The sequence below is a fragment of the Mercenaria mercenaria genome, chromosome 2, assembly GCF_021730395.1.
Source record: "Mercenaria mercenaria strain notata chromosome 2, MADL_Memer_1, whole genome shotgun sequence".
Taxonomy (NCBI): Eukaryota; Metazoa; Mollusca; class Bivalvia; order Venerida; family Veneridae; genus Mercenaria; species Mercenaria mercenaria.
Window position 1 is genome coordinate 31,328,401 of NC_069362.1, and position 27,665 is coordinate 31,356,065.

The window sequence follows — 27,665 nt, forward strand, 5'->3', positions numbered from 1 at the left end:
CGCATTCACCCCTCGATTTGTACAAGTTTCAAATCCTTTCCACATATTGGTATATCTAACAAGAGGAGTAAGGTCTGTAGTTACAGTATTACTCGTACCTATCTTATTACATAAGCCTTGTAATGAGGAGAGTGGTGACACGATATTACACGCGAACATGTTGTGATTTTATGATTGGGACCGGACGATTATGCTTGTATAAAAATATTAACAAATCAACCTCCGAGTAAATGCAATACATCCCAGTAGTTTTTAAAAACATTAAATATCTTTAAATCTCATTTCGTCATATCTAGAGGCAATGAAGGGTATGACAGTGTCATCAACATAAATAAAATTATCATCAGTTTATCCCATCGTAAATAAATTGCTATCGCATCATCGTCTACATTTTACGTTTGAACTTTTCTTGAATTAAGGGATTAAATTGTTTTTGTATGTTTGTTTTTCGTGATTTAAACGTATAATTTCCGCGCTAAGCTGTCTGTTGTTCAAATGGTAATTTACAAGTAGTGATGCGGGGGTGGTCTGGTTTTGTCAAAGTAATGTATTCAATATTTAAAATTGAGTTAATGCTAGTCAATACCTTATTTGTAAATTAGCTGAAAAACACTCCCGACAACAATAGAATGCGTAGAAAGCCTTTTATTTCTTAATATAGTGTATTATTTGTTTTTCCTTTTTCATCATGTTTTGCAAATTATAATATTTATAAATTATAGTATTCTTACATATTCCTAGATATAATGCTTGATTAAGAACGGATAAAACGACAAGTTCTATTATATTTTTCTTTTACTTAATATCTATCGAAACTAACAGAACAAATGTATGGCTTAAATTTGATACTATGTCCGTATGTTATAGCAATAAAGTCTCGTTAAGCTCAGCACGAAATGTCCAAAACACTGCAGGTAACTCCAGTATTTATGACCACTTCTTTGCCACCTCATTAGCAAGGCCTTATTACAAGTGAAGCTGACGCTTATACCTTCTTCAAGTTAATTATCAGACACTGATGGCTAATTTGTAACGGAACCAGGCATCACGCCCCTCTATTTCATGTGTCAACAAATGATTGAGACTTTTAGTTGCATTCGAGGCCATATTATCACTTTATTAATGCTATCGTCAGAAATTTATTACATGAATCGTATTATTAACTTAATTCATTTGAATGTAAAATTCATGTAAACATAATAACATATAAAGATAAAAATAAAGCTACAAAAAGACTGTATAAAGTTTAGTTTAAAAGGCAATTTAAAAACAGCTGCACATGCGGACACTAAATGCTGTCTAAGTTGTGTCGTAATACTTATGGAACAAAATGACACAACAGTTTACATGTGAATGTCTCTTACTGTACTTGGGATATTATAAAATTACTCAAGTAACTTGAAGACATGAGAGAGACAATAATCAAGTAATTGGTCTTCAAACCAACACATCTGAGCTTATTGTAAGTATTATATTTTAAGATGTAATATTATCATAATCCTACTTTTCATCCGTGCACTAGTAGAAAAAAGTGTTGCCATTTAAAATGTGTTCAGGTCATAAGAATTAAATTCTACAAAAGACAACAGTTCCAAAAAATATTAAAAAATCAAGGATTAACACAGAATCTGCTACATTCGTTTATTATATTATGACCTTAACATTAGCAGATTAAAAGCAATGAATGCAGTTGGCAGATATTGTAAGCATAGCTCATTCAAAGACAGAGACCAAAGAAATCAAACAACCTCCCGTAAATAATGATATCAAATTTAACCAATTTGTTGCGGTTAGAAAGAGTTGTTGTATATGGGGCGTGACCTCTATTTATTATAGAATGGTACACAAGTGGATGACAAAGTGGATGACAAACCTTGAGATACTCCAAAAGACAAAAGAAGTTACCGGTAAATCTCACTTACTGCTCAAGTGGAGTAGTTATACAAATATTGGAGAATACCTGTGAATAATGTCACCAGCTGGGGTTTGATGGTATATTTGGACCGGCTGTCTTAAAACATGTCATTTATAATTAAATTCATGCCAAAAAGATGGTTTTCTGGGGGCAATCTTTTCATATATAGCAAGTGTTAATTATCAAAAATTGTATCAGCAAACATGATTAGTAAAGTTTTATGTAAAGAAATAATTCAAAAATCCGATATTGAGGACGTGACTAATGTCTGGACATATTCTAAAATAACATGTTCTTGCTGATACAATGGCACGACTTATTAAGGTACCATTTCAGTCATAACAGTATCAAGCATGTCTCCAATTTTAAATTTTGATTTGCTGACCCGTTCAGTTTTGTTTACAATCTTTCTTACTTACCTTTCAAAGCACTGGTACTATAAAACGATGTATATTCTCAAACAATGTTCTGTTTGCAGAAAGCTTTAGTGAATTCGCTGTATCTATTCTTTCTTCAATTTCTGCTTTATTTCATTTTTGATGGTAGATTGAAGTTTAATAAATGGTTTTGAAATATTAAAAAGTGAGTCTTCGTTGATGTGAATTGATAAAAATGTTTAACCCTTGCAACGGTCGTTTCTGCTTCTTAGTCGATGCACGACTACCTGAGTAATAAAGCTGTTGGCTGGCTTACCATACAAGTATAAACAACGTATCAGAGGAGATTACAGACATTTGCAAGCACTGGTTTAATAACACACATGACTGAGATGTATCATCAACATAAAAGCAGTTACCGATAATGACTGTGATGTGGATGAGAAATTTTTGTTAATTTGATTTCTGCATTAACTGTCATTTACCTTTAAGTTATTAAAAGATTATGTTGAATAAAAAGCGAAACACGCATTTCTAACTAACGTAAAATGACTTTAAAGGGAATTAGAATGATTTATTGATACCGATGTATTACAAGAATCATTAAGTTAATAAATACATAATTATCAAATTACCGTTTACATCTCCGATGTCTTCAAAAAAGTTTTCGACAAATTTGATTCATAATTTTGATTTAATTTCTGCCTTTAATCCTTTAATAGATTTAGCAAATGGCCCGAGACGTTCTGTAAACTAATAGTAAAGTTAACACCCAAAAGATTTGATCGTTTTTAACTATACTCTGTAATAACACATGTAAAGAAAATGAGCAAATTATTTGTGTACGTTTGTTTTACTGCGGCAAATGGACGTATCAAGTAAAACGTGTGGGAAGCACGAAAGCCAAATTCTCAGCACCATGCATACTTTTTAAAAATCGACTTTTGTTGGCTGGCATAGTTATAGCTCATAAGGCGAATTTCCAGCTTTGGTGTCTTGATGTAGACCATGTGTCTCTCCAGGCATTATTTCAGCACGTATGCAAGCTGGGTGACTTCCTCACATGAAGGAATGCTACAACCAAAGCGAAGATTCAACCCCGCAGTGGTGAAAGAAAAGTGACTCAGTCATAACCTACTCACGGAGGCTCTTCAAAGTGGATCAATCTGTGTATCCATACATAATAATTCCGTAATATTTGCATTCAGTGTGCTCAAACATATTATCTCTCACAGGTCAGAATCTGTGTACGTATGACCGATAGTCTCGTTAGACAAAGAGTACTTATTTAAAAGGTGTTGTTCATATTGACATGTTCATGTATTGTTGAAGAGTTTTGGGCCGACAATAGTTACCTATTTACTGGTTAAAAAGAAGCAATTCCTTTCTCTGTCATAAAAGACCTTGGAATGGTACTTTGAACAAAAATTGTCTAACAGAATTAGAAGTGTTAGTGGCTCATCTGAAAGAGCGAGAGAAAATGCTGAGAGTTATATAAACGTTCCGATAATCTGTGGATGAACAATGACTTAATAAATTCATCTAGTCTGTAATCAGTACAGTAGCCTCATTAGAATAGATCCATCTCCATCTACTTATTTACATATTTGTTTCACAATTGTCATTACCAATGGCCGAATTCTGGTGCACATTTAATACATAGTTGAGACAAATCCATAGGGCTGCATAATATAAAGAAATGCAAAAACAAGGGTGGTCATTCAATTCCTCAAATTAACTTTGTTTGGTGTTAAATGCATGTGAGTGAAACATCAAAATATTTAAGTATCTTAACACACACCACGCTGAATATCTGAATATATTTCCGTCTAACGTACAAGAAGGAGAAACTAGAAGCTAATATTTGTTCGTGGAAACAAATATTAATACCTTCATTACCCAAGTGGTATGCCGCTGTACAACCTGTATAGTTGTTTTCATGAACGAAGTTACTACGCCAAAACTAAAAATAAATTGACTTTGCCTTTTTGCAATACAACTTGTAGTAAATTTTGTAAAACTATTTAATCTCACATGACCAGCAAGGAAAGTTAATATCAAAACATTTAAATGGTCAAATACATAGTTGAACACCAGTTTTAATTTCAATACACATTTTGTAAGTATTAGTATGATATGAAGTAGTGAAAGATAATTGAGCCGTGCCATGAGAAAATCAACATAGTGGGTTTGCGACCAGCATGGATCCAGACCAGCCTGCGCACCCGCGCAGTCTGGTCAGGATCCTTGCTGTTCGCTTCCAAAGCCTATTGCAATTAGAGAACCTGTTAGCGAACAGCATGGATCCTGACCAGACTGCGCGGATGCGCAGGCTGGTCTGGATCCATGCTGGTCGCAAACCCACTATGTTGGTTTTCCTATGGCACGGCTCATATCTAGAATATACTGAATGTAACAAAGTCGTACATACTTTAAGCAGTTAGTATAAAACTACAACAGGAAAAGCTACGTTCCAAGAAAGCCACCAATCCAAACCAAAACTTTTACAGCACTTCATGTATGAATTAGTTTAATAATCAGCATTTACATAAAACACATAGAAAATATTAACAGTTAGGCAGCAAGGAAAAAAATGGAGAAGAGCGGGACACTGCCATCGAATGGTTAGTGGCAAGACTACCTCTGAGATGTTAAAACCGTTTAGGTGTGCACAAGCCCTCAATCCTAATCCAACCATGTTCCAAAGTAACAGGAAGGTATAAATAAATCATCGCTAGATAAATCATAAAATACCGTAATCGTAATAAATAGCAAGAAAAAAATCGTGTAAAAAAGAAAAAAATCTATCATTTGAGAGGAGAGTAAATAAAGAAAATAAAATGGTCTGAGGCTTGGATGAAGTACTTTCTTTATTCATATGAGCCGTGCCATGAGAAAATCAACATAGTGGGTCTGCGACCAGCATGGATCTAGACCAGCCTGCGCATCCGCGCAGTCTGGTCAGGATCCATGCTGTTCGCTTTCAAAGCCTATTGCAATTAGAGAAACCGTCAGCGAACAGCATAGATCCTGACCAGACTGCGCGGATGCGCAGGCTGGTCTGGATCCATGCTGGTCGCAAAGCCAATATGTTGGTTTTCTCATGGCGCGGCTCAATTATCTGCTCAAGATAAATCTTGAAATATACAAAATTATAACATACATTAATGTACCAAGGAAATGGACATATGTGGCTATAAATCTACCAGTCTCTTCTTGAACTTATTGTGTGTCTAAAGTGATTTTAGAAACAAAAATGGTACAAATGGACATATGTTTCATATTAACAAAGGAAAATGTATGTAAATGGCAGGTGAAGAACATTAAGCAATACAATAACTTTTAACTGTTGCCTAACATCTCATCCCATTTGTGATTAATATGATGGTGGCCATTTATCTGTATATGCGATGGTTTGGTTGTAGTTATCGCGCTAGTTCAATGACACACTATCGTACAAGGCTGGCATTTTTTAAAAATATTTTCAAGTGAGCATATACTGTCATACAATTGTATTTGTTTGAAAGGAAGTAAATTAACAGTAAAGAATATCTGGCTCGTTAAACTGTTTTTGATCAACAAAGAGCTACATATATAATGCCTTCTTAAAGATTTTTGGAAGAAAAGAATAGCAAAAAAACAGCAACAACAACAAAAAACAAGCATTGGTAAGATTGAGTCTGATCATGACAGTTAATAAGATTTGCAACATCACCTACACACCCCAAGCATTGGCATAAGTGGAACTCTGTTATTCTGAAATACTGAGGCAAAGGACCTAGAAATATAAAATACTGAGTTACAAGATTTTTCTATGTGTTTTCCTTTTAGGACTTCCTTGTAATTGCAGGGTATGCTGATGATCGTGAATAAAAAGCATATTTGGCTTCCAATAGGGATCGGAGCTGACACTATGATGACGTTTGTTTAACTACACAAGTACTGCCAAGATCTGTCAGAGAAAATGCACAGCATTGCACTGTATTTGGTATAGCTTTAGAAAGACTTACGAAGAGTAAATATTATGCTATAACTTTATAAACAGAATTACTATCTTTCATCTTCTTCCCGGAGTGAGATAAAACACTCTTCGTGTAGATTTAATTTTTTTAATTTGGCATTAATTTAATCATGACATGTACATTTTGCTTTGCATTTGCCTTTATGTTCGTCGTGATTCTATCAACAGTGAAGGCATTTTAAGATTGACGTTGATAGCACATGTTTTGTCGATAAATCATGAACAATTAAAACTAAATTTAAATAATACGTTTTCAATGAATTCAAATTATAACAGCTACCATTGCCTTACTATATTTCAATGAATATCATGCAATGTTTGCCGCTTCCCTCTTTTTTTCTGTTTGATGTTAAGCGGCTGTACTCATTTCTATTGATGTAATATAAAATATTTGCTTGTAAGATACCATGTTTCTCTGTACAATAATTTTATAAAGATAATTTACTGTTTTCAAATAACTTTCATTATATTCCCTCAATTTAATACAATGGCTGGTAACACATGTTCTAAAAGCCCCTTAATGTGATTTGAATAAAGGGAAGGCATTGCCATTTCAGTAGATCTGATCACTGATTGGCTGGAGTACTATTAACGACGTGTGTTTGAATGAAGATTTCTAGTATCGAATTTTTCCCTTTTGTGTAGCACCAAATGACAACTGTCAATTTCAACAACTCGAGCTGAATGCAAATAAAACTAAATAACTAATGTGGTTGCTTGATTTAATGACAACTTATATGATATGGATAATATAGCTTTTATAAATGTTGATATAGTAAATATCGCCATTTAAGGATAGTAGAAAGTGTTCACAACACCATGAGAACGTGAATCGTGGAAAAAGTAACAAATCAAGATATGAGATGTTATTTATGATTGATGATGGACAGTAAAATAAAAGAAAACGTTTAATTTTATTCAAATATCATTTGAAAATTTCTCCGTATTATTGCAAGTATTTTTTATAATATACGTTAGTATTTTTGCATTAAATATATGTTGTAATATTTCTGCTGATAATGACAAATCCACTTGGCTTCTTGCAACAACAAAGGTTTAACTATGGACTTCAGCAGTTGAGATATCTTCATCCTCTAGCTGGATATTCTCACTTGTTGGATCCTCTTGCGATAGCACAACTGTCTCTCAGCAAGAACCAACAGTATCATGCCGGATATTTAAATACTCTTAGTTCATTGGTTTCAAATGGAGATATTGCAGCAAATGGCTTTTGTGGTAACCGAAACGTTCCGGATTTGTCTCCGAAAACCGACCATCTTGTTGATTTAGGAACACGACAACATGAGCAAGGTAAGAACAAACGCTATAATAATATTTTTCTCTTGATAGTAAATTGTCAAGTAAAAAACAATCAACTAAAGCAAACTTGAATTGAATTACCATATTAATAACAGTTCTTAAATATTCACTAAAATAATATATATAACCCGCAAAGAGCAGGTTATAATTAAAATTAAGCCAGGCTGTTGACAAAGATATCTTAAGAATATTCAGTACAAATATATAATCAAAATTAATGTTTCCAGGTATAAGGAAGACTGGAATATGCCTTTTGTTAATAAAATAGCTGTGAATGATACATTTAAATCATATTTGAAAATGAAATATGAAAGGAGAAAATAGAATGAATTACCTTACAGATCACTTAACTGGGATTAATTGAATATTTATAGAGCTATTTATACTATGAAATTAATTCTTACGTGTGGGCAAAACTGTTTTATCGTAAAAACCAATAAGTTCAAACAAACAAACAAATAAATAAATAAATAAATAAATAGATAAATAATCATGCAAAACAGCAATGTTAAAACAAACATTCATAATTAAGTAGATAAATAAATTAAGAGTGTTACTATTTCTATTAATACGACTTTACAATTTATCATATATTAATATTCCTAATAAGAAGTGATTTTATTCTGCTTCCTTTCATGTGTGAAATAATGTCTGTGAACAAGAACAGGAACTTCTTTTTCTTGATTAAGATGTAGGCGTGGCTTCTCCGGAAGCATGCAACAGCACAAAACATGTCATTTTACCCCAGCGCGAACAGCTCTTTGATCAACTTTGTATGATAGTGAGTGCACCACAAAAACTTGGTAATGAACAGTTATTTTTTTTTCTTAAACGAACCTTATCCCAGAACTACTTATTATCCTCAAATGAACAGACCATGCAGGTAATAGTGTCTTGCTTTTTATTAAATTCAAACCGTACCGTTTAGGAGCAACATCTTTATTTATGCAAATATATCAAAACTGCACAGTATGATTCATTACACTGTAATAATATGATCAATAACTAATAATGTAGCATTTATTCAGAATTAATCTTTATATACTATGTATCGTAATAATTTAATGTAAACATAGAAATAAACGCTGCTCTAACGGCCACTGTAAACGTAGCAAGCATATGTGCATCTTTTGTTAATAATTATGTGTTTGTTCATATCATATTTTTTAAAAACTGACACATGTAAGTTTTACGCTTTACTTAACATAATCAATAATAAATAACCAATTTAAAAGAACTTGGGACAAACCATTCATTAAATAATTTCAATAAAGATATCATTTCAGTAAATATTGACTTATTTCAAATAATATGAATTATATTTCAATTTTCATCAATTTACGTGTCACCATATTGGAGTTGAAAGTATAGTTTAATGTCATGAGTGAAGTGGATATATACCCTTATGGATTTTAATTGAATATCCAGTGTCAGTCCTTTTTTACTAAATAAATAATTCAATGAAATTTGGATCAAACGAATAAAGAATTTCTGCCTGCAATTAATTGGTATCATTATTATATTGAAATATTTGAATAAGAGACCACAATTAGGAAATCAAATGTTTCTGCTTAATTACACTTAAAACGTGTTTTATTCAAATTGTATCTGTTTCAACGTTGTGGTAAAATGATGTACAGTTTTTATGATTATTATAAATAAATAATGTCGCCCTTCTGCATTGACTGATCGCAAAGTTAATCGTAATTATAAATTTCCTGCACAGACAATTGTATAATTTTCATATTGCAATTGAAAACATTAATTTCTTCTTCTGTATGCCCTATTCAAAAATTTTCTTTAATCTAAACGGAATGTCTGCATGCATGCTACTGTGCTATATATTCGTAAACAAAAGTCACTTACTTCCTCTGTCGTAATTACATTCATACTAAAAAATTTCACCAATTTGGTATTCTTTTTTTTTTTTTGGTAATTTTACCGCAGATTTTGATCTATATTACTTATGGCTTCATCCCTGTATATTATATTCCAAATTGCTTTAAATTTAGAAAATTTATGACGAGTACCATGGCACTTTGAATACAATCTTTTTTTTCTGTGGTTAAAATTTAAATACTTATCATGTGGCACGAAGTTAAATACTTATCCTGTGATACAAATTTAAATAGTTATTAAATTTGCATTTCATTTTATTCGATGCTTTGAGTATAGAAAATTTATACACTTTCAAAAGAAATATGTATATATTCCATATTCATTTCTTTCAACTATCCGCGAGAGTACGAATTCGATTTTCTCAGCCATTTTAAAGTAATCATCTTTGTATACCCTTTAAATTTAGTTTATTATTGTTATCATTATTAACATTATTTTTATCATGCAAACCAAATTACTTCCGTTTGTACGAAGTACAAGCACGTGCATTATTATGTACAGTATATGTGTACATAATTACATGTTTCCTAAACGAGCTTTTTCCAGCTATTTTGATTATACGACTTCAGTTTTCTTTGCTATTTTAAGGTCCATGTACATGTTTGTATACTTTATTTATATTTTTTAATTCAGATATTTATGATGAAAGAGATGATAAATCAGGAAAACGCCGTCGAACACGGACAAACTTCACTAGCTGGCAATTAGAGGAGCTCGAGAGGTCGTTCCAGAGTAGTCATTACCCGGATGTGTTCATGAGGGAGGCCATAGCCATGAGACTGGACCTTGTAGAATCAAGAGTACAGGTAAAGATAGAAATATAGGGAATTTTCCTAAATTTCCGTAGAATAAATTCTTTGTAAGAATTGCTGGTACAATCTACTTGAAACAAAAATTTCAAGGGCAACAACAAATGCAGTACGTAATTGTGAAGAATCCAGGAAACAAAAAGGTGAACGTTTGAAATCAGATAAATGAGGAGATCAATTTTGATACATTGAAAAAAAAATCAAACTGACAGCAGACTTGGTTTGAATCAATCAGTTTGAGATGAAACTCTACTCACGTCTCTTAGCACTGGCTTTAAAGGAACTCTATTATCCACACACATTGATTGGACATCATAATACCAAAAGACGATAATACAAAAACACTGAGACCAATATCAGGGAAACTTTTAACATTCCATACAGGATCTTTCAATACAATTAAAAACAACCAGTCTGTGTCCGAGGCGTTTTGCTTATTTAAAAAAAAGATTTTCTAAATACTAGAAAAACGACTGTTGGAATGACTTTATTACTTTGTATCAATAATACTGGCAATGACTTTATTACCTGTGATTTCAAAACCGTAAATTATTGAAATTATGAATCATCTAATATGCATATTTTAAACAAACAATCACCACCCGTCTTCAAAATAGATTATTGCATTTCCATATTTCTTAAATTGATTAGCCGTCATTTTCATTATTTATCAAATCCTTTGATGAACATTTCATAAATTTATCTTCTAAGCTCATGTCTTCATTTACATTTATGGACTCAGTCGATGATAGACAATACTATTAAAATTCCCATATGTGACTAATTAAATGGAAACTTTTTATTAAATAAGCGATGCTCCCTTATTCCCATTAAATATTGTCAAGATGTTGTAAATTATTCATTAAAAACATGTTGAAATTTAACTTGGTCGATATTGACGCATGTATTGAATACTGCTTGTGTATGAAAATATATATAACTAATATACTCAGGCAATAAAATTGTGATATTATACACGTTTTAAACTGTCACACTTATGAACGAGTAATATTCTTATAAATGACAGAAATATCAGTGTCCATTGTCGGACGTAGAATAAAATATTGTAATATTACGGTCACAAATAAGTTTCAAGAAAAGTAATGGATGAGAAGAGCCTGTTATCCATGGCGGTTAATAATAATATTATATCACAAAATACAACGGTGATAGTCATATAACCTAATAGCAATGGAAATGAAATATTTATAAAAGTCTTTTTCTATATATAGATATTGCATGTACAAAAGTTACTAATCGTATGAATGATTTGTTTATTGTAGTTGGTACTATTTATTACTATTTAGTACTGTTAAGTATGATTCTATTTGTATTGCTTGTAAGAAGCCAATATCATGCCAAGCTTTACACAAACCATTCTAAATGGTATCCGAAAGCGCTCATTGTCGAAACACAACTTTGATCCTTTCTCTTGTCCATTTATTTTGTTGTTTTTTCATCTATTCTTTAAGAAAGGAAGCCTCACATTAAATTACATTTACAATTACAAAACGCTATTTCGTCTTTTTTTTTTTATGTTTAACTCTTTGCTCCGACGTATCATTGGTACTAGTTGTATAAGTTACGTCTTGCAAAAGGTTTAAGGCACTTTTTCCAAATGGTTTGTTTCAGTTGCTATCGGTTTAATGATTAAAATTTATCTTTAACTTGGATTAAATTTCTTTGTAACATTACAATAGTTTTTCTATAAAAATACCTAAAGTATATTATATTCGCAACATTACTCGAAATATGATGACATTACTCTATACGACTTCTTTACTTCGCTAAACAAAAACCTACACTACAGTCGTAAAAACAAGTCTACCAATCATTTATAATTTTGAAATGTATTTTACAGACTGATTTCGTCTAATAACTTGAAATAACACACAGGAAATTGCCTAAATGCATAAAAAAAAAACACAAAAGCTCGTTAATGTTCAATTCAATTTAGATACCAGCAAATTAAGTATATTATCAGAATATTAAAAAACATGCTTCTTGCTGTAAAAAAACAATAACTGTTAATCACAATTATACAATTTTAAAACACTTTAAGACAGAAGTTACGCATAGTAATCATTTTAAAATAGAACTCTTTTTTTTTTCACAAAAATATGTGAAGTACAATTAAACCTTTAGTTTGAATGAATAACTCAGTATGTCGCTTTCAGCTACTATTAATTAAATTGCTTAAACGCATTTAAAGAAGAACTATTTTAATTAAGTGAACAATTTACCCCTGACTTTGATGTTTGAAAACTCTTAAGGTATGTATTTAAAAGCAAAGACACGTGCCGGTAGACACATCCCTCCTCTTACCCTGTAATTACTTGCGGGAAAGAAAGAAAAAATACAACATTCAATTTAAGCAAAAACATAATGTGTATGGTTTGACTTCATTGTAAACTACCTCAATAGTGTTACAAAAATCAGGTCACAGATGATTTTTCATATTCAAACCAGTCAATCTGTCAGTATACCTATTAATCGTAAATGAAGATTTTAACAATAAACCCATTAAAATATAGAGAATGGTGTTATTTTGCAGCCTCTTTTCAAATAATCCAGTATTAGGTAAATTTTTCTTCTTTTTTAAAATAACGCTTACCTTAACTGAGGCATTAATTAGTTGATACCTTCTTCTAAAAGTATGTTATATTTCTTAATACAAAAATTAAGTGATTTCTTGCAACGCAGTTCATGCTTTATTTCTTAAATTTATTAAAACTAATAAGTCATTGACGTATAATTATATGATGTACAACGAACAAAATAATTAAATAAAATAAAGTCGTTTCGCAAAACAAAAACATTATTGATACAGATACAGAAATAACACGTTACAATTTTAATAGTTTGGAACTAAAAATATCGCTACTTTTTTTTTTTTTTTTGGATAAAAAATGCTTTTGTAATACAAAATATTTTCAGTATAGAACAAGTTAAACATTTAACATTTAGTAGACTTACATTGTTTCTTTTTGATTTTGTTGCAAATTGATTTATTTACCGAAATATAATAGAAAGTGTTTGGTCCTGTCTTGTTTTCTAAAGAAATAAAGTCGAATTTCATACACTATTTTAATTGCTTGGCGTTTCCTTGAACTTGTTGCCATTGTTTACTAATTAGGTAAAGAATGATGAAAATTTGAAGAAAAAAAAATCAAATCTATTATTGCTTTGTATTTTGAATAATATTATGATGTTCATTACCGAAAACGATCTGAATAATTTCATGGAGAATCCATCATTCAACACCGACGTAATGAATTATCACACATTTGAACTGACTTTCGATCCAATTAAGATACTCAGTTTCTGCAATTGGCGACACGCAGTAAATTATGCAATATTTCAATTAATTTCAATCAAAAAGAACGTCTTTGTCAAAACGGAATGTTGTCTACATCAGATATATTCTCATCGCCTCTTTTCACTCTTTTTTTAACGATAATGATAGTGAAAAATAACAAAAAATCAAAGGCTACGAAATCAAGTTATTATATTAAAATTTGGAAAATAATTGTTCCAGATATTCTGCATTATGGAAATCAATTACGGCAAGGCAAACGAAATAAAGTTATAGCATTTGTACTTATATTGATTTAACAGAAACATATTTATTTTATCTCCAATCTATTTAACGCAATATAATTTACACACTATGTGATAAAATATGAATTACACTATATTTATCCAATTACTTTTGCACATTTTCAATTGTGATTCCATTAGTTTTAAAGATAAATGTTGGGTATTCCATATTCTTTCCATGCACTGAATTACAAGTTACGTATTATTGGTGTATATAATTACTAGCCCTAGCACGCGCCAAACACCATTAAGGACCCGTTAATTAAAGGGTAGACACTCTTTAAGCGCATGCCTCAAAACCATTCACGTACCATAATGCTTGTCAGTAAAGATATCAAGTACATTCCAGTACGTGAATTCAGTAAGGACATGAAGCAAATCTGTTTACCAATCAGGCAACTATTCTGTATATGTTCGACTTTATGTCCGTGTGAGCGGAAACAATACCTCTTCATCCATTAGATACGGACAGAATAGCACACATAATATAATCTATGGTCTTGTACATCTAGTGTCAAAACAGAGTTGCAGCTTAAAATAATGGAGACCAAGACGCTAAAGACAATGATTAAACCTGATACAGCTTTATTTTGAAATTATATAGGTTATCGTTTTGGTATTAAAGTTCTTAGCTGACAGTAAAGTTAAGGCTATCGGATTATTCATTATCATATACCCATATACCGACATAATATTCTAATCAATTTCAGGTTTGGTTTCAAAATCGACGTGCTAAATGGAGAAAGCATGAACATACAAGGAAAGGGCCAGGAAGACCAGCACACAATGCACATCCTCAGACATGCAGTGGCGAACCACTCAGTGAGGAAGAAATTAAACGAAGAGATAGGGAAAAGATGGAACGCAAAAGAAAGAAACAAGAGGAAAGAGTAAGAAAGTTGGAAGAAAAGAAGAAACTATTTAGCAGCATGAGCAGTTATTCAAGTACCTCCAGTAGTAGCTGTGATGCAAACAAACGTAATCCAGAGACTGAAAGCAAGCCTACTGATCTTATTCCTTCTGACAATGCGGGTGAACTTAATGATTGTGAAACAGCAAAAAATAGTTCTGAACAAAAACATTCAGTAGAAACGCCGCGACGGAAAAATCCATTTAGTATAGACAGTTTGCTGGAGAAAAGGTCTGATAATCCTGAAGTGAGGGAAGTGAATGACGGGTTAAGGAGTGATTGTTCAGAGAACATTAATACAAGGTCTGTAAGTGCTGACATTAATAGTATGATGCTATAGTCATCGTAGCAGGATTAATATTAATTTAAATGATACAATATTTAATAAAACTTGGCGATGGAGAGGTTGATATTTTATAGTTGTACGGGTACACGAAGAATTGTTCATATCTATTTAAATAAGCACATATTTCGAGACGATTTAGAATATCGTACTTTTAACTACGTTTAGATAAAACCTTACAAATTCTATATATGCCATTTAAAACTGTGTACTTAGTTATATCTATCAACTATTTTAGCAGATGGTTTATTAAATATAGTGGTTTACTTCAATCACATGTACACGTATTGAAATATAAACCTCTGTAGTTGTTGTAAAATTTTTTGGGGATATTTAGACTATTTATTTCTTGGTATTTGAAATTGTTACTGATTAAAATAAAATTGTTTTGATTAATCTTGTGTTAATTTGGTACCAGAGAATATCACCATGTATCTAGCAGTGATCTGCCTGCAGGTGGACATTAATACGACTGATAACCAGGTTTTCAAAAACCATAGTCCCTTACAATAAACCTAATAAATCATTGTAGTCCATAAGAATACAAAAATCATCAACACTATATTGAGATATACTTTCCAACAAACTTGTATAAATTTCAAATACATTTACGTTTGATGTTAATACAAACTGATAGTTTAATATATGAGCCGTGCCATGAGAAAACCAACATAGTGTATGCGCACATGGATCAACACTGCATCCGCATTGGTCAGGATCATGCTGTTCGCTTTTAAAGCCTATTGGAATGAGAAATATTCGAAACATGAACTGACAATGCCGATGCCAGTGGTCTGGATCCTGCTGGTCGCATACCACTATGTTGGTTTTCATGATGCTCAATATAAATTTACGTAGAGCTAATTACAAAAAAGCTATTAAAAATTATATATCGTTTCTTATATCGAACGAAAAAGTCTTTATTAGGTCAAAGGAAAAATCGAGGACAATATCAATCACAATAATATGTATATAGTTCGGTAATTTATTTTAGTTATTATGAATAAATCATGCATGTAGCTAGCTTAGTATTCATCCAGTCATTTGATTTTCAATTTTCATTGGAACAGTATTCTCATAATTCATTTGGTGTTTTATTCTTTTGATAATCTTAATATGCTCCAATCATGAGAAGTATGGTAATACTTAAAAAAGGTTATATGTATGGGTTTCAATGTTTCGTGTTTCTCGCGTAGTAAGAAACAAACCTCTACAAACTTTAAGCTCAACCCCCTGTTCAGAATCTGGAAGAATAAGATCAATCTAAATGGTTTGTTAGACTTTTACGAATGTTTCAATTATCGTGCTTTTTGTCACAACTGCAAATGTCAGCGATTAACCTTGTGCAGATTACTTTTATTTACAATGACGGAGGGTATTTGTGCATATGCAATCCCTTTAAACTCCAGTGCCATTTTTACTTCTGACTATTCCGTCTGGATGTTGTTCGTCCTCGCCTATCTATGTATCTTGATGCATATATTAATCATGGACACATCTTTATTCTGTTAATTAAAGAGGATGACCATTAACGTTTAGCTAAAAAAAAAATACTTTACAAGGTATTGTACGTCGATGAATCTAATAACTTTTCAGAAATTTGAGTAACGGCAGTAAACATTTAAAAACGTATAAGACAAAGCATGAGTAAAACAGAATAAGCAAGTGACTCCGTCTTTCATCATGTTGGGTTTTGTATTTAAGAAGAAGTTATCACAACATCATAGACTTTAATTGCAATAGTTCCATCAAAAAGATTAATAATATTTAAACATATTTAACTTCGTTTAAGCACCGCACGTGTTGTATAACTGCAGAACAAATGTGTGACATAAACACATACCTTTGTACTTAAAACGAAATTACAGGTTTGGCATTTTTGTATTTGTACATTTACGTGCTTTTAAGTTATATCTTAATTCCTCCTGTTCACACCAATCAAACAGACACTAGATTTACCACCTGTACATTTACAATAAAACAACACTTAATAGATGTTAAAATATTACAATTTTCAAAATAACAACGATCTCTGGGATTGTATTTTATGACGACCATAAATCAGATTTAGCAAGAATTTTCATGATGCAGAAATGTTCGAAAATCGACTGTGTTTTATGACAGCATAATTTCTTTGATAAGTCTCCTGTTTCATTTATCTTAACCTTAAAGATATGATAAAGCAATGAAATAAATCATATCGTTATTAAGATGATTAATTTCAGATAGTATGAAAAATATGACATATATTTGACATATTATATGATTATCACATGTATGAGGTGCGCCAGTTTTTTCCTGCACTAATTTCTTCATCATTAACATGAAAAAATTCAAATGCCCCCTTAATTTTGCACGTGGTTAATAAAAAGTGAGTGTGGGTGGAGTGGGGTGGGGGACCCAAAGTACAGTACAGTAGCTAAAACCTCAGGCATTAACATCATACTGAGTATTGAACCAGCTACCTGAAACAATAACTAAGTCATTTTAGAATTTCATTCCATCACAATTTAAAGACAAAAATAATCTACTTAATTTTATGAAGAGTAATCTCTTTAAGAAATCTAACCGGATCACTCTAATCAAACACTACATTTATTTAATATCTCAAAATTGTAATTTTACATTATGTAATAAAGAATCGCGATTAGACTTCATTTATTAATCAAACTAAGAGCAGTTTGTCCTCTTGAAGTTTCTCAGCTATGGTAATTATAACCCAAAAACTTAACTTCCTATATATTAAAAGAAACGTAAAGCACATCATAGATAGACCGATTCCTGTTGTTTCAGAAACGATAAAAGTGAGGATATGCTTTTAACTCACTATACACAAATATAATACACATGGCTAGGAGTAAATCTTTCTTCATTTTCTAAAACTAAACTTAGCCAGTTCCGTTAGGTTTTACATTTGGCTGCATGAAAGGCCAGTAGATTTACATGTCTAAAGTCCTCTGTTTTCTAGTTCCCAACCGATCTACGTTTCTGCTTGTGATTTAGAGCAGTCTCGTTTTGCTGTATCATTGTCATCGAAACAGCTATATTCGACATTAGTATTGAGAAAGGCTCTGGTCGTTTTTCCTCAACAGATTATTTTGTGCTTTTTAAAAGAGATAATACTGCTCAGGATGAAATCCGGCTTCCTCTGGAGTCGACCCTGAAAATATAGCAAATATTGAGTTATGTGAAAATATTAATAGTTTCTTTAGGGTCAAAGAACTTTTTGAGCGACAGGTAGTCATTGTCAACGCATACAAGGTATATGGTTCTAGGCTACATATACTAAGATATTAGATATTCTAGGCTATAAACATTAAAATATTAGATTCTAGGCTATGTTTGGTGACGCATAATATGACCAACATTATAACCTGGTAAAACAGCGTATCCACCAGGAAAATGTTGCTAAAACTTTACGCTCTGATTAAGTATCCATTGGCTAATTTTGGAAATTTTCTTAAGACAACTGAATCTGAGTCGTTTGAAGATGTATATTTGAGCATTTACATAAATATATGATACTCAGAAGTAGCCCGTTCGACAGCTTATCCACTGGTAAAAGCTTTGGAACAACTTGGTCCTGATGTTCATAATAATACGCCTTGAATAATATATACATGTACATGAGTAAACAAGGGTTTAAGGGATATAACAGAAATAGATGCACGTTTTAGTATTGCTCAAAACATATGCTGGGTACTGAACCTTAGTTTAGAAACTTGTATGTCCTGCGTACTGTGCGAAGTTCCGTCAGAAGTATTTGAACAAGTAGAGACGTTGTGATTGTAAGCGTTATATGTGATGAACTTAACAATACATTAATTCTATACATGCCATTAAAACATAAACCTGTAACTATCTACTAAAACATGTAGCAAATATACGTTGTAATTAAACTGAAAGGTAACACATATTCATATTAGCTCCTTTATCAATTTTACCTGACACTCAGAGGCTACCTGTAGATGGATTCCCCTCTTTACTGACTGCTTCCAACGACAAAACATTTAATGTTACACTGTATCTATGAAGCTTATATTAGGAAATTATGATCAGAATATAGAAATCAAGAATTCAGCGACTGTACAAAATACAGTTTAGAAGTGCGAAAAAGATAGTTAGTTATAAAAACGGGTTGCCAAACAAGTCATTATTATATGTACATACAACATAGAAAAGAAATGAACACCGTTAATATTTCAATAGAATATGGACATGTACCTTTTATAATTTATTTACCACTTGGTTCACCTCATCTAGGGCTTAAACTTGAATTTTCATTTTATTTAAGGTCATAAAACAAGCGATTTGATTGGCCTCATTGCCATGTTAACATTAGCTATATTTTACAAAACGATGGTAAATACCTTTGTTGTAAAACTAATTTATTTAATATTTAAATATTGTCTTGTTGCGATGTTATCATTCTTAGAAAATTCGGCGTGGTTTGCAGCTTATTTCGAAATATTACTGGGATATCCTAATTAATTAAAGCAACTGTATATTAAAATATAACTAATTTTCCTTTTCTGCCAGAGAAATCGCTACAAATTTCTCCAATTTCTCTTACTAAGCATGTCCTAATTTGGACTAACAGATGGATAGCACTCTCCCCATTATCCGATAAAGCGTGTCCCTACAGACCTCAAACATGCCAGACCAATGGATTATTTTCATTAAACTGTCAAATTGATTCTTAAAATGTTACAAAATATTACCCATCCAAGCATAAACGCAGGGATCATTGTTTTAAAATTCAATCCGATCTCCATCAGACGAGCATCAGTACTAATCCTGTTTTTCTCAAGAAATGTCGCAAAATCTCGTGGGACGCGAGATAAACAGCTGTTTGATTTGTGATAATAATTAATCTTTGTTTCATTTAATCATTTCATTTTAGATTCTCATAGACTCTGTTGGAAATATTTAATTCTTTGCTTTAACTACATCAATTACAGTCTAAGAAAATGACAGAAATAAGGGGGAATGTAAATGAGACGAAAATAAAGTAAAATTCCCTGGGCGTGTTTTGTGACATGCATCTAGGGCTCTCAGACTGAAGTAATTTGTCTGCGTATAAATTCAGTACACAGGGGATTGACACATTTAGATAGTTCATATATCATATAGATACCTACTAGAAAATCTGTCATCTAGGGAATTAAATATCCAGTGTTGCCATATGGTTACTTTTATTTTGAAACACTAGAATATAGAAGTATTTTGTTATTCTCTGTATATAGTGTCTATTAAATAAACGCAGCAGATCTGTTTTTTTCCCGAAACATTAAAACATATATAGCATACTTAAGATATGTAAAGCTACGTAAAGTTAACTAGTTGTTTTGTATGTTTTGAATTTCTTTATTTAAAAAAGTCATAACTAAGGATAATAAATGTGACGTTAAGTATAAACTTTATGACTATAGTGGTGTAATAAAATTCTATGACCAACAATCGTTTAATCTGATAAAGCTCTTAATTCAAAATTAAATACCTTTTTAGTTCACTGACTTTGATAAAATACATATTTTAAATTGATTTATGAGTTTAAGTAATTTACTTAACGTTTTCTAACAAACATTGTTCTTAAGCCATTGCAAACAGTAACTAACGCTTTAATAAGCTGAAAACTAAATTTTGGGACTGCATATTTTCTGGTTGCTTCTTGTAATATTTTTGCATTTATCAAGGTCTAATAAATTACTGTTGGTATTTGTATCATTTATTATTCCAAATTCTATCTGGTTTCTGTCTATGTTAATGGTAATATATTGTCGTTCTGCTTACATGCACAGAGGCTATTATTACGTGACTGCTTTTATAAACCGTCGGCCCATATTTTACACTATATGACTGGTTAAAAGTTCACCGACATATTTTTTTCCTTCTTACCACGGGCAATGAGTTCTTCAATGAGTTATATAACATTTTAACGCTGCGAAGAAACTCAAGTTTGGCCGCTAATATGCTGAATGAATATTTTTATTCGATCGAAAATAAATTTGCATTCCGTTAATTTATGAGGATTTTACAGAACACAAATATACATTATTTAGTTTCTAATCAGTTTTGTGGTTTTAAGCTCACGTAATTATTGTTTCTTTACCAAGGCTTCTAGTTTCTGATAATGAAATCACACCAATTATTTTTCAATTACGAAACGTTTATTGTTTCAAATGTTCAACATAAATCTCAACCCGGGTTTGAAAATAAAATAACTAATGTGTTCCACAAAATATAAAACAATTTTAGGATTTTTCCGCACGAAATGTCCCATATATCTTGGCAGCTTTATAGATTCTCGTGTTGGTTTCATTATGTTGCAATCGGCGTCAAAGTCCAAGGTTCAACGTGTTTCAATAGTTATTCACTGGTGCCGCTATACAAACTCCGAACTTAGAAATTTGAGATACTTTTCAAATATTCTATATAATAGTCGTAGGGTAATTAGCCTGTATATTAATACGTCACTTATACCAAAGACCGTCTAAAATCATCACGGCCTTTTGTTTGTTATCGCCGAAGCCGAAATTATTGTTAAATAATCCAGTTATTTCTTTGTCTGAACCTTGTGATTGTAAAACACAGAGGGTTTTCAGTGTTTCCTGTAACTGACAGCTTATGTTGTCGATTGATACGATAAGGAATTCCATATTGTTTTCACGTGCCTTATCTATTTCATTTCAACGTTGTTTTTTAATTAAGGGAATATCACTATTTGAAAAAGTACCGGTAGGTATTCAAAACAGCCACATACATATTCTTTAAGCTATTATAGAGGGTTATTGACAAACCTTTTGTCTGGCAATTCATTTTTGGCAATCCTTATCATCTTTGCTTTCTATAAACTCTTGTGAAACTCACCAGTTGTTAGTATAAACGTGTATCTATTTCTTCCTCGTCATGCAATTGAAGTGCTTTATTAAAACTCCTTGTACCGACGGCTTTGACCGCGGACTTTTCAATCCCTAATCACGGAGCGAGGTGCTATGCCCACAAACTAGAAAACACGCCTCTTCGTACGTAACAATTTTGTTAGTACAGAACAGAACAAAGTTAATAATAATAGATGTAAAAGATGAATGTCAAAAAATTTAAAACAGTGTCGTCGAGTTTGTGTATTTATCAAGTTTAGGAGAAATAATGATCAAATACATACAGAAAATAATAGATAATATGCCCTTCCTTTTAACGGTGAGGTTTGCTTTAGCTTTACATCTACAACTGAAGATAAACTTCATGCTTCCTGTTAGCATTTACAGTTAATCATAAACATAAAATATGTCATGATACCGATAGGATTTGCTTAGCAACAAGTTTTGCTTTTCCTGTACATTTAATTAATGATAAACGTCAGGGTTCATTAATATTTCACATATGTCTTAAAGGCGTACGCTAGAATTCCCTGTATATGAGATGGGCGAAAAATTTCCCAATAACAGAATTTCTTTAAACTTTGGATATTGAAGGACAATCATCTAAGAAACAAAAAAATGCAATAAAAATCATAGGTCACCGGATTCGAAAAAGAGTTATCTGCCCTTGCAAACGTCATTTTTGGGGGAAATGCCGTTTTCAAGGGCAGATAACTCTTTTTTGATACCGGTGACCTATGATTTTTATTGCATTTTTTTGTTTCTTAGATGATTGTCCTTCAATATCCAAAGTTTGAAGAAATTCTGTTATTGGGAAAATTTTCGCACCAAATTCTAGCATACGTCCTTAAGGAAACACTAAGTTAGTCTAAACATTCATTTCTTAATGTTTCAATAACAATGATTGTGCATAAAATATTTTTTGCAGATATATGCATGCCAATATCACTCTTACTTTTAACCTTTTTACTGGTTAGAATTCTAGTAGATGATTTATATTGTCTATCATATTTTAGAGAAGTATGCTTGACATGGTTATGTATATGCTGATATTCAATACACAAAGTGAAACGTAACAAAACCTTATGTCTCTTATTCCATAAATTTTTTAAATCTGGACGAATATATAAAACAAGTGGAACAATTTGAACGGACTTTTTCTACCTTATTGCACTAGCTTCTTTGTTTACTTTTAAGAGTTACATTAGCCCTAATGAACGGACGCAACTATTGTCTTGCTTAGGTGTGTTCTATGCTTCTAATTGACTTTCTAATAGATTTTCTGTAACTGATATTATCTTTCTTGAAATTAAAGTACTTTACAATGAATACGAATAAACTAAATACAACAGTATACTGCCAAGATTACGTATGTATGAGCAACATTATACCATTTTTGTAGTCACATTGTAAGATTTTTCACATATTCGTTTTATACAGACCAGTTTGAACTTCAGAGGGAGGTGTTTCAACAACAATATTTTTAATTTAGATTTCTTTAAAAAACATTCAAGCCTGTTTGCTTACAGGCCTGTTACGAGAGAAGCAGGTGTAGCATATGTAACTAACTGAAATTTTTGTTACACCTAAATTTGAAATAAACTATGTCTCTACTCTTAAATGCTTAAATATAGGTCTAAATTAAAATCGTTCCGATAGTTTATCACTAGCCTCAATAGAACATGTAAACATATTAAATGTGTTTGTCTTTATTACAGACCGATTCCACATCGGTGAGAGCAAGTGAGAACGAAATGAACAAATAAAAGAACACAGTGGTGTATTGCCATGGGAACATCATTGGGGATTTTAAACTGGATAATTGTGCAACAAACTAGCCTAACATTTGTAAGGGTGCAAGATTCTATTGTTACGCAACAAAATTCCAAGCTCCAATTTGACGTCCTTATCCTAATTCCATAAAAAAGATGTGCATTGCACACAAACTTCTTCCTTTTGCATTTATAAATGTTTTGAAAATTAGACTTCAAAGCGCCTAGCAAATTCCAGAACAATCGACAATCTCTTTTCCCAAAGAAGTCCCATCTTATAGGATTGACATACGCAGTCATAGGTCGAATTACACTGTCTGACAGAAAGACATAAGAAAGGAACAGCTATCTCTATTGTCGAAAGTAATTAAATTTGAATTAATCAACAAGCTTGAAACAGGAATAATCAGCGATAGTATTGAATAAAAGACACCGCGTCTGTAATTGTCGAAGCCAGTAAAGACAAAACAATCCAGGAAATTTGCATCTATATTGGTTGCTAATCAGGAAAGGTCTAAGAGATTCAGCTATCGTGTACGCGTCACTTCAGCTGATAATCATACAAGAAATTAAAGTGTTTCATACTCGAAGCCCTCTGTGAGCAAACACTGCACAACAGCTAATGTTTCAATCAAAAATAAACATCTCTCTCTCTCTCTCTCACTTTCTCCCTCTCTCTCTCTCTCTTGTAAATGTAAATTTCATCCCGAAAATAACCCCAGCCCAAATCTAGAGTACTGATTGTTTTTATTGCATTCGAAAATCAAAATAATCAGCGTTATGCAAAAATGTATTGTGTATGCTTTCAATACACGATAAAAGTTGTATCTCCATCAGTCACAATCATTTAGTTTCCTTTCATAAATAAATACTGCGTTAGATTCCCTACTGAGATACATTATTATTTATTCATAAAGTCTGAAGTGAAACAGCACAAGCTGTTACATACAGTAAAGTTCACTTTGAAACAGACAGAGAAGTGATTTCATCGCACTTTATTTTTAATTGGTACTACTAATTGAAAACTAATTATGTTATTACCTTAACTGAATATTTCAAACAAATTGAATGGTAGGAAACAGATTAATTTAATAGATTTATAACAAATTGTGTCTAATGCGTTGAAAAAAGAGAGATGGTCGCTATGGGCAAGAAAATTACATACTAGTATACGGTACAACGAAGATCCGATGTCGATCCTTTGGGCGGTTTACGGGTGGTATCTGTTATGAACAGGCTTCAGAGAAATTTGGTGAAGTGTAGATATTAGTACACCAACTTTCAAACGATATTAAATTGGTACAGTTCTCCAATTAATTTTGTAGACCCATTAAGAATAAAAAGATTATATTTGATGTTGTTTATTATCACTTCGGATCTGTTTTGCTGTACAAGATATGATTAAAGTTTAGGTCACCACCAGCAGTCGATTGTTACCCGTTACGTTTCAAGTAAATGAAGATAAATGCCTTTAGGTGTTCAAAGGTTTAATAACACATTCAAGTATTTTTAAGGTAATGTGGGTTTTAAACATGGCCGTATCATAGCAGAACATTTATTGCTCATAGAATGTCTCTGTGTTGAAATATGTGCACATCCTTGAGAGCGGGGTACTGGAAAATATGCGACATTTTACTACAAGATCTGGAACCCACTTTTCATGTTATGTCCATCCAATGTTGCATCTGTTGTACAAGATATATTATCCCCTTTTTGAATTCTGAGATTAGATCTGCCTTAAAAGGGCAATAGAAGAAAATATTAAATTGCTTTAAAGCATGTTGAGATGTTGCTATTGCTCAACTAAATCGCAAGGATATTCAAATCAGAAACAACAATAATAGGGTTGCTTAATATACGAAAATACATTAAATATAATTTTACATTACTGACAATTATTTTGAGATTTTTAAAAAGTGGACGGAAAGGCGGTCCATAACATTGCTATAGTATTGATATGTTAGGTTGCACCTCAAGCATTATAGTGTATCTATCAAACAATAAAGAGAATTATAAATGTTTTTACATGGTGACAACTGTAAATACGATGTTTGGACAGAATCAATAGCGCTGGCATCTGGTACCATGTTAAAACAAATCTTAAGAGTCAAAATTTGGAAAAACGAACCTTCATAGAATGTACCTTCTAGATCAGGTCACACACGAGTCTGTATCAAATATTATGTACATCTAAACATGAAATGTCTGTTTCTTCATCCGCATTATTTATAACGTATATAGAATTGGGAATTATAAACACAGTAGCCATACACTAGACCCTAGATAAAAGATTATTTTTTATAATAAGGGAAAAGTGGAAGTCTTGAAAGAGGAGTTCCATATTGATTATCACGAAATCTATTCAGTAGACTTTAATTCTTGTAAAATTGCCAAAGCAAAAATGTGTTTTCCAATGCGCATCTACGTATTATCGATGATCATTTGTAAAAGTTCGAAAGAAATATTGAAGAAAGAGAGTGAGAAGTTAGACACACAACAATTTATATACTACATTCAATATATTGAAGAAATTTCTATAAAGGGAAATATAAAATTGGTATACCAGACCCCGTATGTATCATAAAAGCATGACAGAGCAAAGTCCTACAATAAGGGCATGAGGAGTTGGACCATCAGAACAGATATACTAGAGCCAATATTGATTTTTAGGGGTGGAGTTTAAGGGGAAATTAAAGAGCTATTTACTAACTTTAGCAGAAATGGGCGGCTCAAACATCTATTTCTATATATCATCAAGTCTGAACAAATCCGTCAAAGTTAAATTAATACATATACCAGACCCAATATAAATGGCCAAATCGAAACACGCGTTCCTATACAATTATCATATCTTAGCAAGTCCCAATAAAATCCTTTAAATAGTTAATGAGGAGATACAAAATTATTTCATATTCTATGCTCTAAGGAAAGGTCAATAGCTCCATTGCTTATGTCACACATGTATTAACAGTACAATAAAATAGAAAAAGAGGAAACTCCACAGGTCGCTCAACACAACAAAAACGAAAATGTTGCAGGCTCGGTTTGATTGAGCCTGTTCATGGACGGTAGTTAAAATGCATGCTACCTTCCACGCCCTCTAGCCCCGGGTTGAGCAGAACTCAACATTTACACATGCTAAAAGTACAAAAAACAATTTAGAGACATCCGCAGATGTGTTCATACGGCGGTGCACATGGAACCTTCAATGCTACACTAGCGTGTAATTCCACGAAAAGCGGCGTATGGTCCTCAGTTAAAATAATGGGTTTGCCCTAAACGAGAAAACAATGAGCAGAACTAAACAAACTGGAAACCCTTGCATCACCAACAAACGCTTTTCTTAATTATACATCAAACAAAGCTCAACCAGAGAGTCCATCGAAAAAAAAAATAACGGAGTAAGTAGTACCAATCTCTTAAGAGTAACTTCGCTTTGTATATAAGTAAACATAAACATTATTGTGATCTTCGGTTACTGTTAACTGTTTTAAGACTGGTAGGACCGGCTGATCTTTAGATGCAATTGAAACATACGACGCGATGACGGTCTATCAATCATTTACTGAGCTAGTAGCTTGTTTATCTACTGTAAATTGATCAAAGTAATCACTGATTAATAAAGATCCCAATCAAATCATAAACTTGTCATAAAACATATCTGAAACATATCACACCTGTAATAAGGATTAGTCTTAACATTACTCATCAACCAAATTAGAAATATTCAACTGTATGTTTTTTTTTTTTTTTGCGTGTGTGCAAGAGCGCTTAAAATGAAAGCTTATAACCGTAAAATAAGCAGGAATATTTTGATG

General features: G+C 32.0%; 1 protein-coding gene across 1 annotated transcript; it reads left to right on the plus strand.

Annotated features, from left to right (window-relative positions):
• Window positions 1-6,963: 6,963 nt before the first annotated feature.
• LOC123563629 (homeobox protein unc-4 homolog) lies at window positions 6,964-15,590 on the plus strand. The gene is made up of 3 exons (XM_045356530.2): window positions 6,964-7,624; window positions 10,166-10,338; window positions 14,652-15,590. Exons 1-3 carry the CDS (start codon window positions 7,333-7,335, stop codon window positions 15,189-15,191), a joined length of 1,005 nt encoding a protein of 334 aa, XP_045212465.2. The 5' UTR covers window positions 6,964-7,332; the 3' UTR covers window positions 15,192-15,590.
• Window positions 15,591-27,665: the final 12,075 nt, after the last annotated feature.

Excerpts from the sequence above, each read along its gene's own strand:
- LOC123563629 (XM_045356530.2), top strand. The coding sequence starts at position 7,333 with ATGACAAATCCACTTGGCTTCTTGCAACAACAAAGGTTTAACTATGGA. Across the intron at positions 7,625-10,165 it reads AACACGACAACATGAGCAAG|ATATTTATGATGAAAGAGAT; the intron begins GTAAGAACAAAC and ends TTTTTAATTCAG. Across the intron at positions 10,339-14,651 it reads TTGTAGAATCAAGAGTACAG|GTTTGGTTTCAAAATCGACG; the intron begins GTAAAGATAGAA and ends AATCAATTTCAG.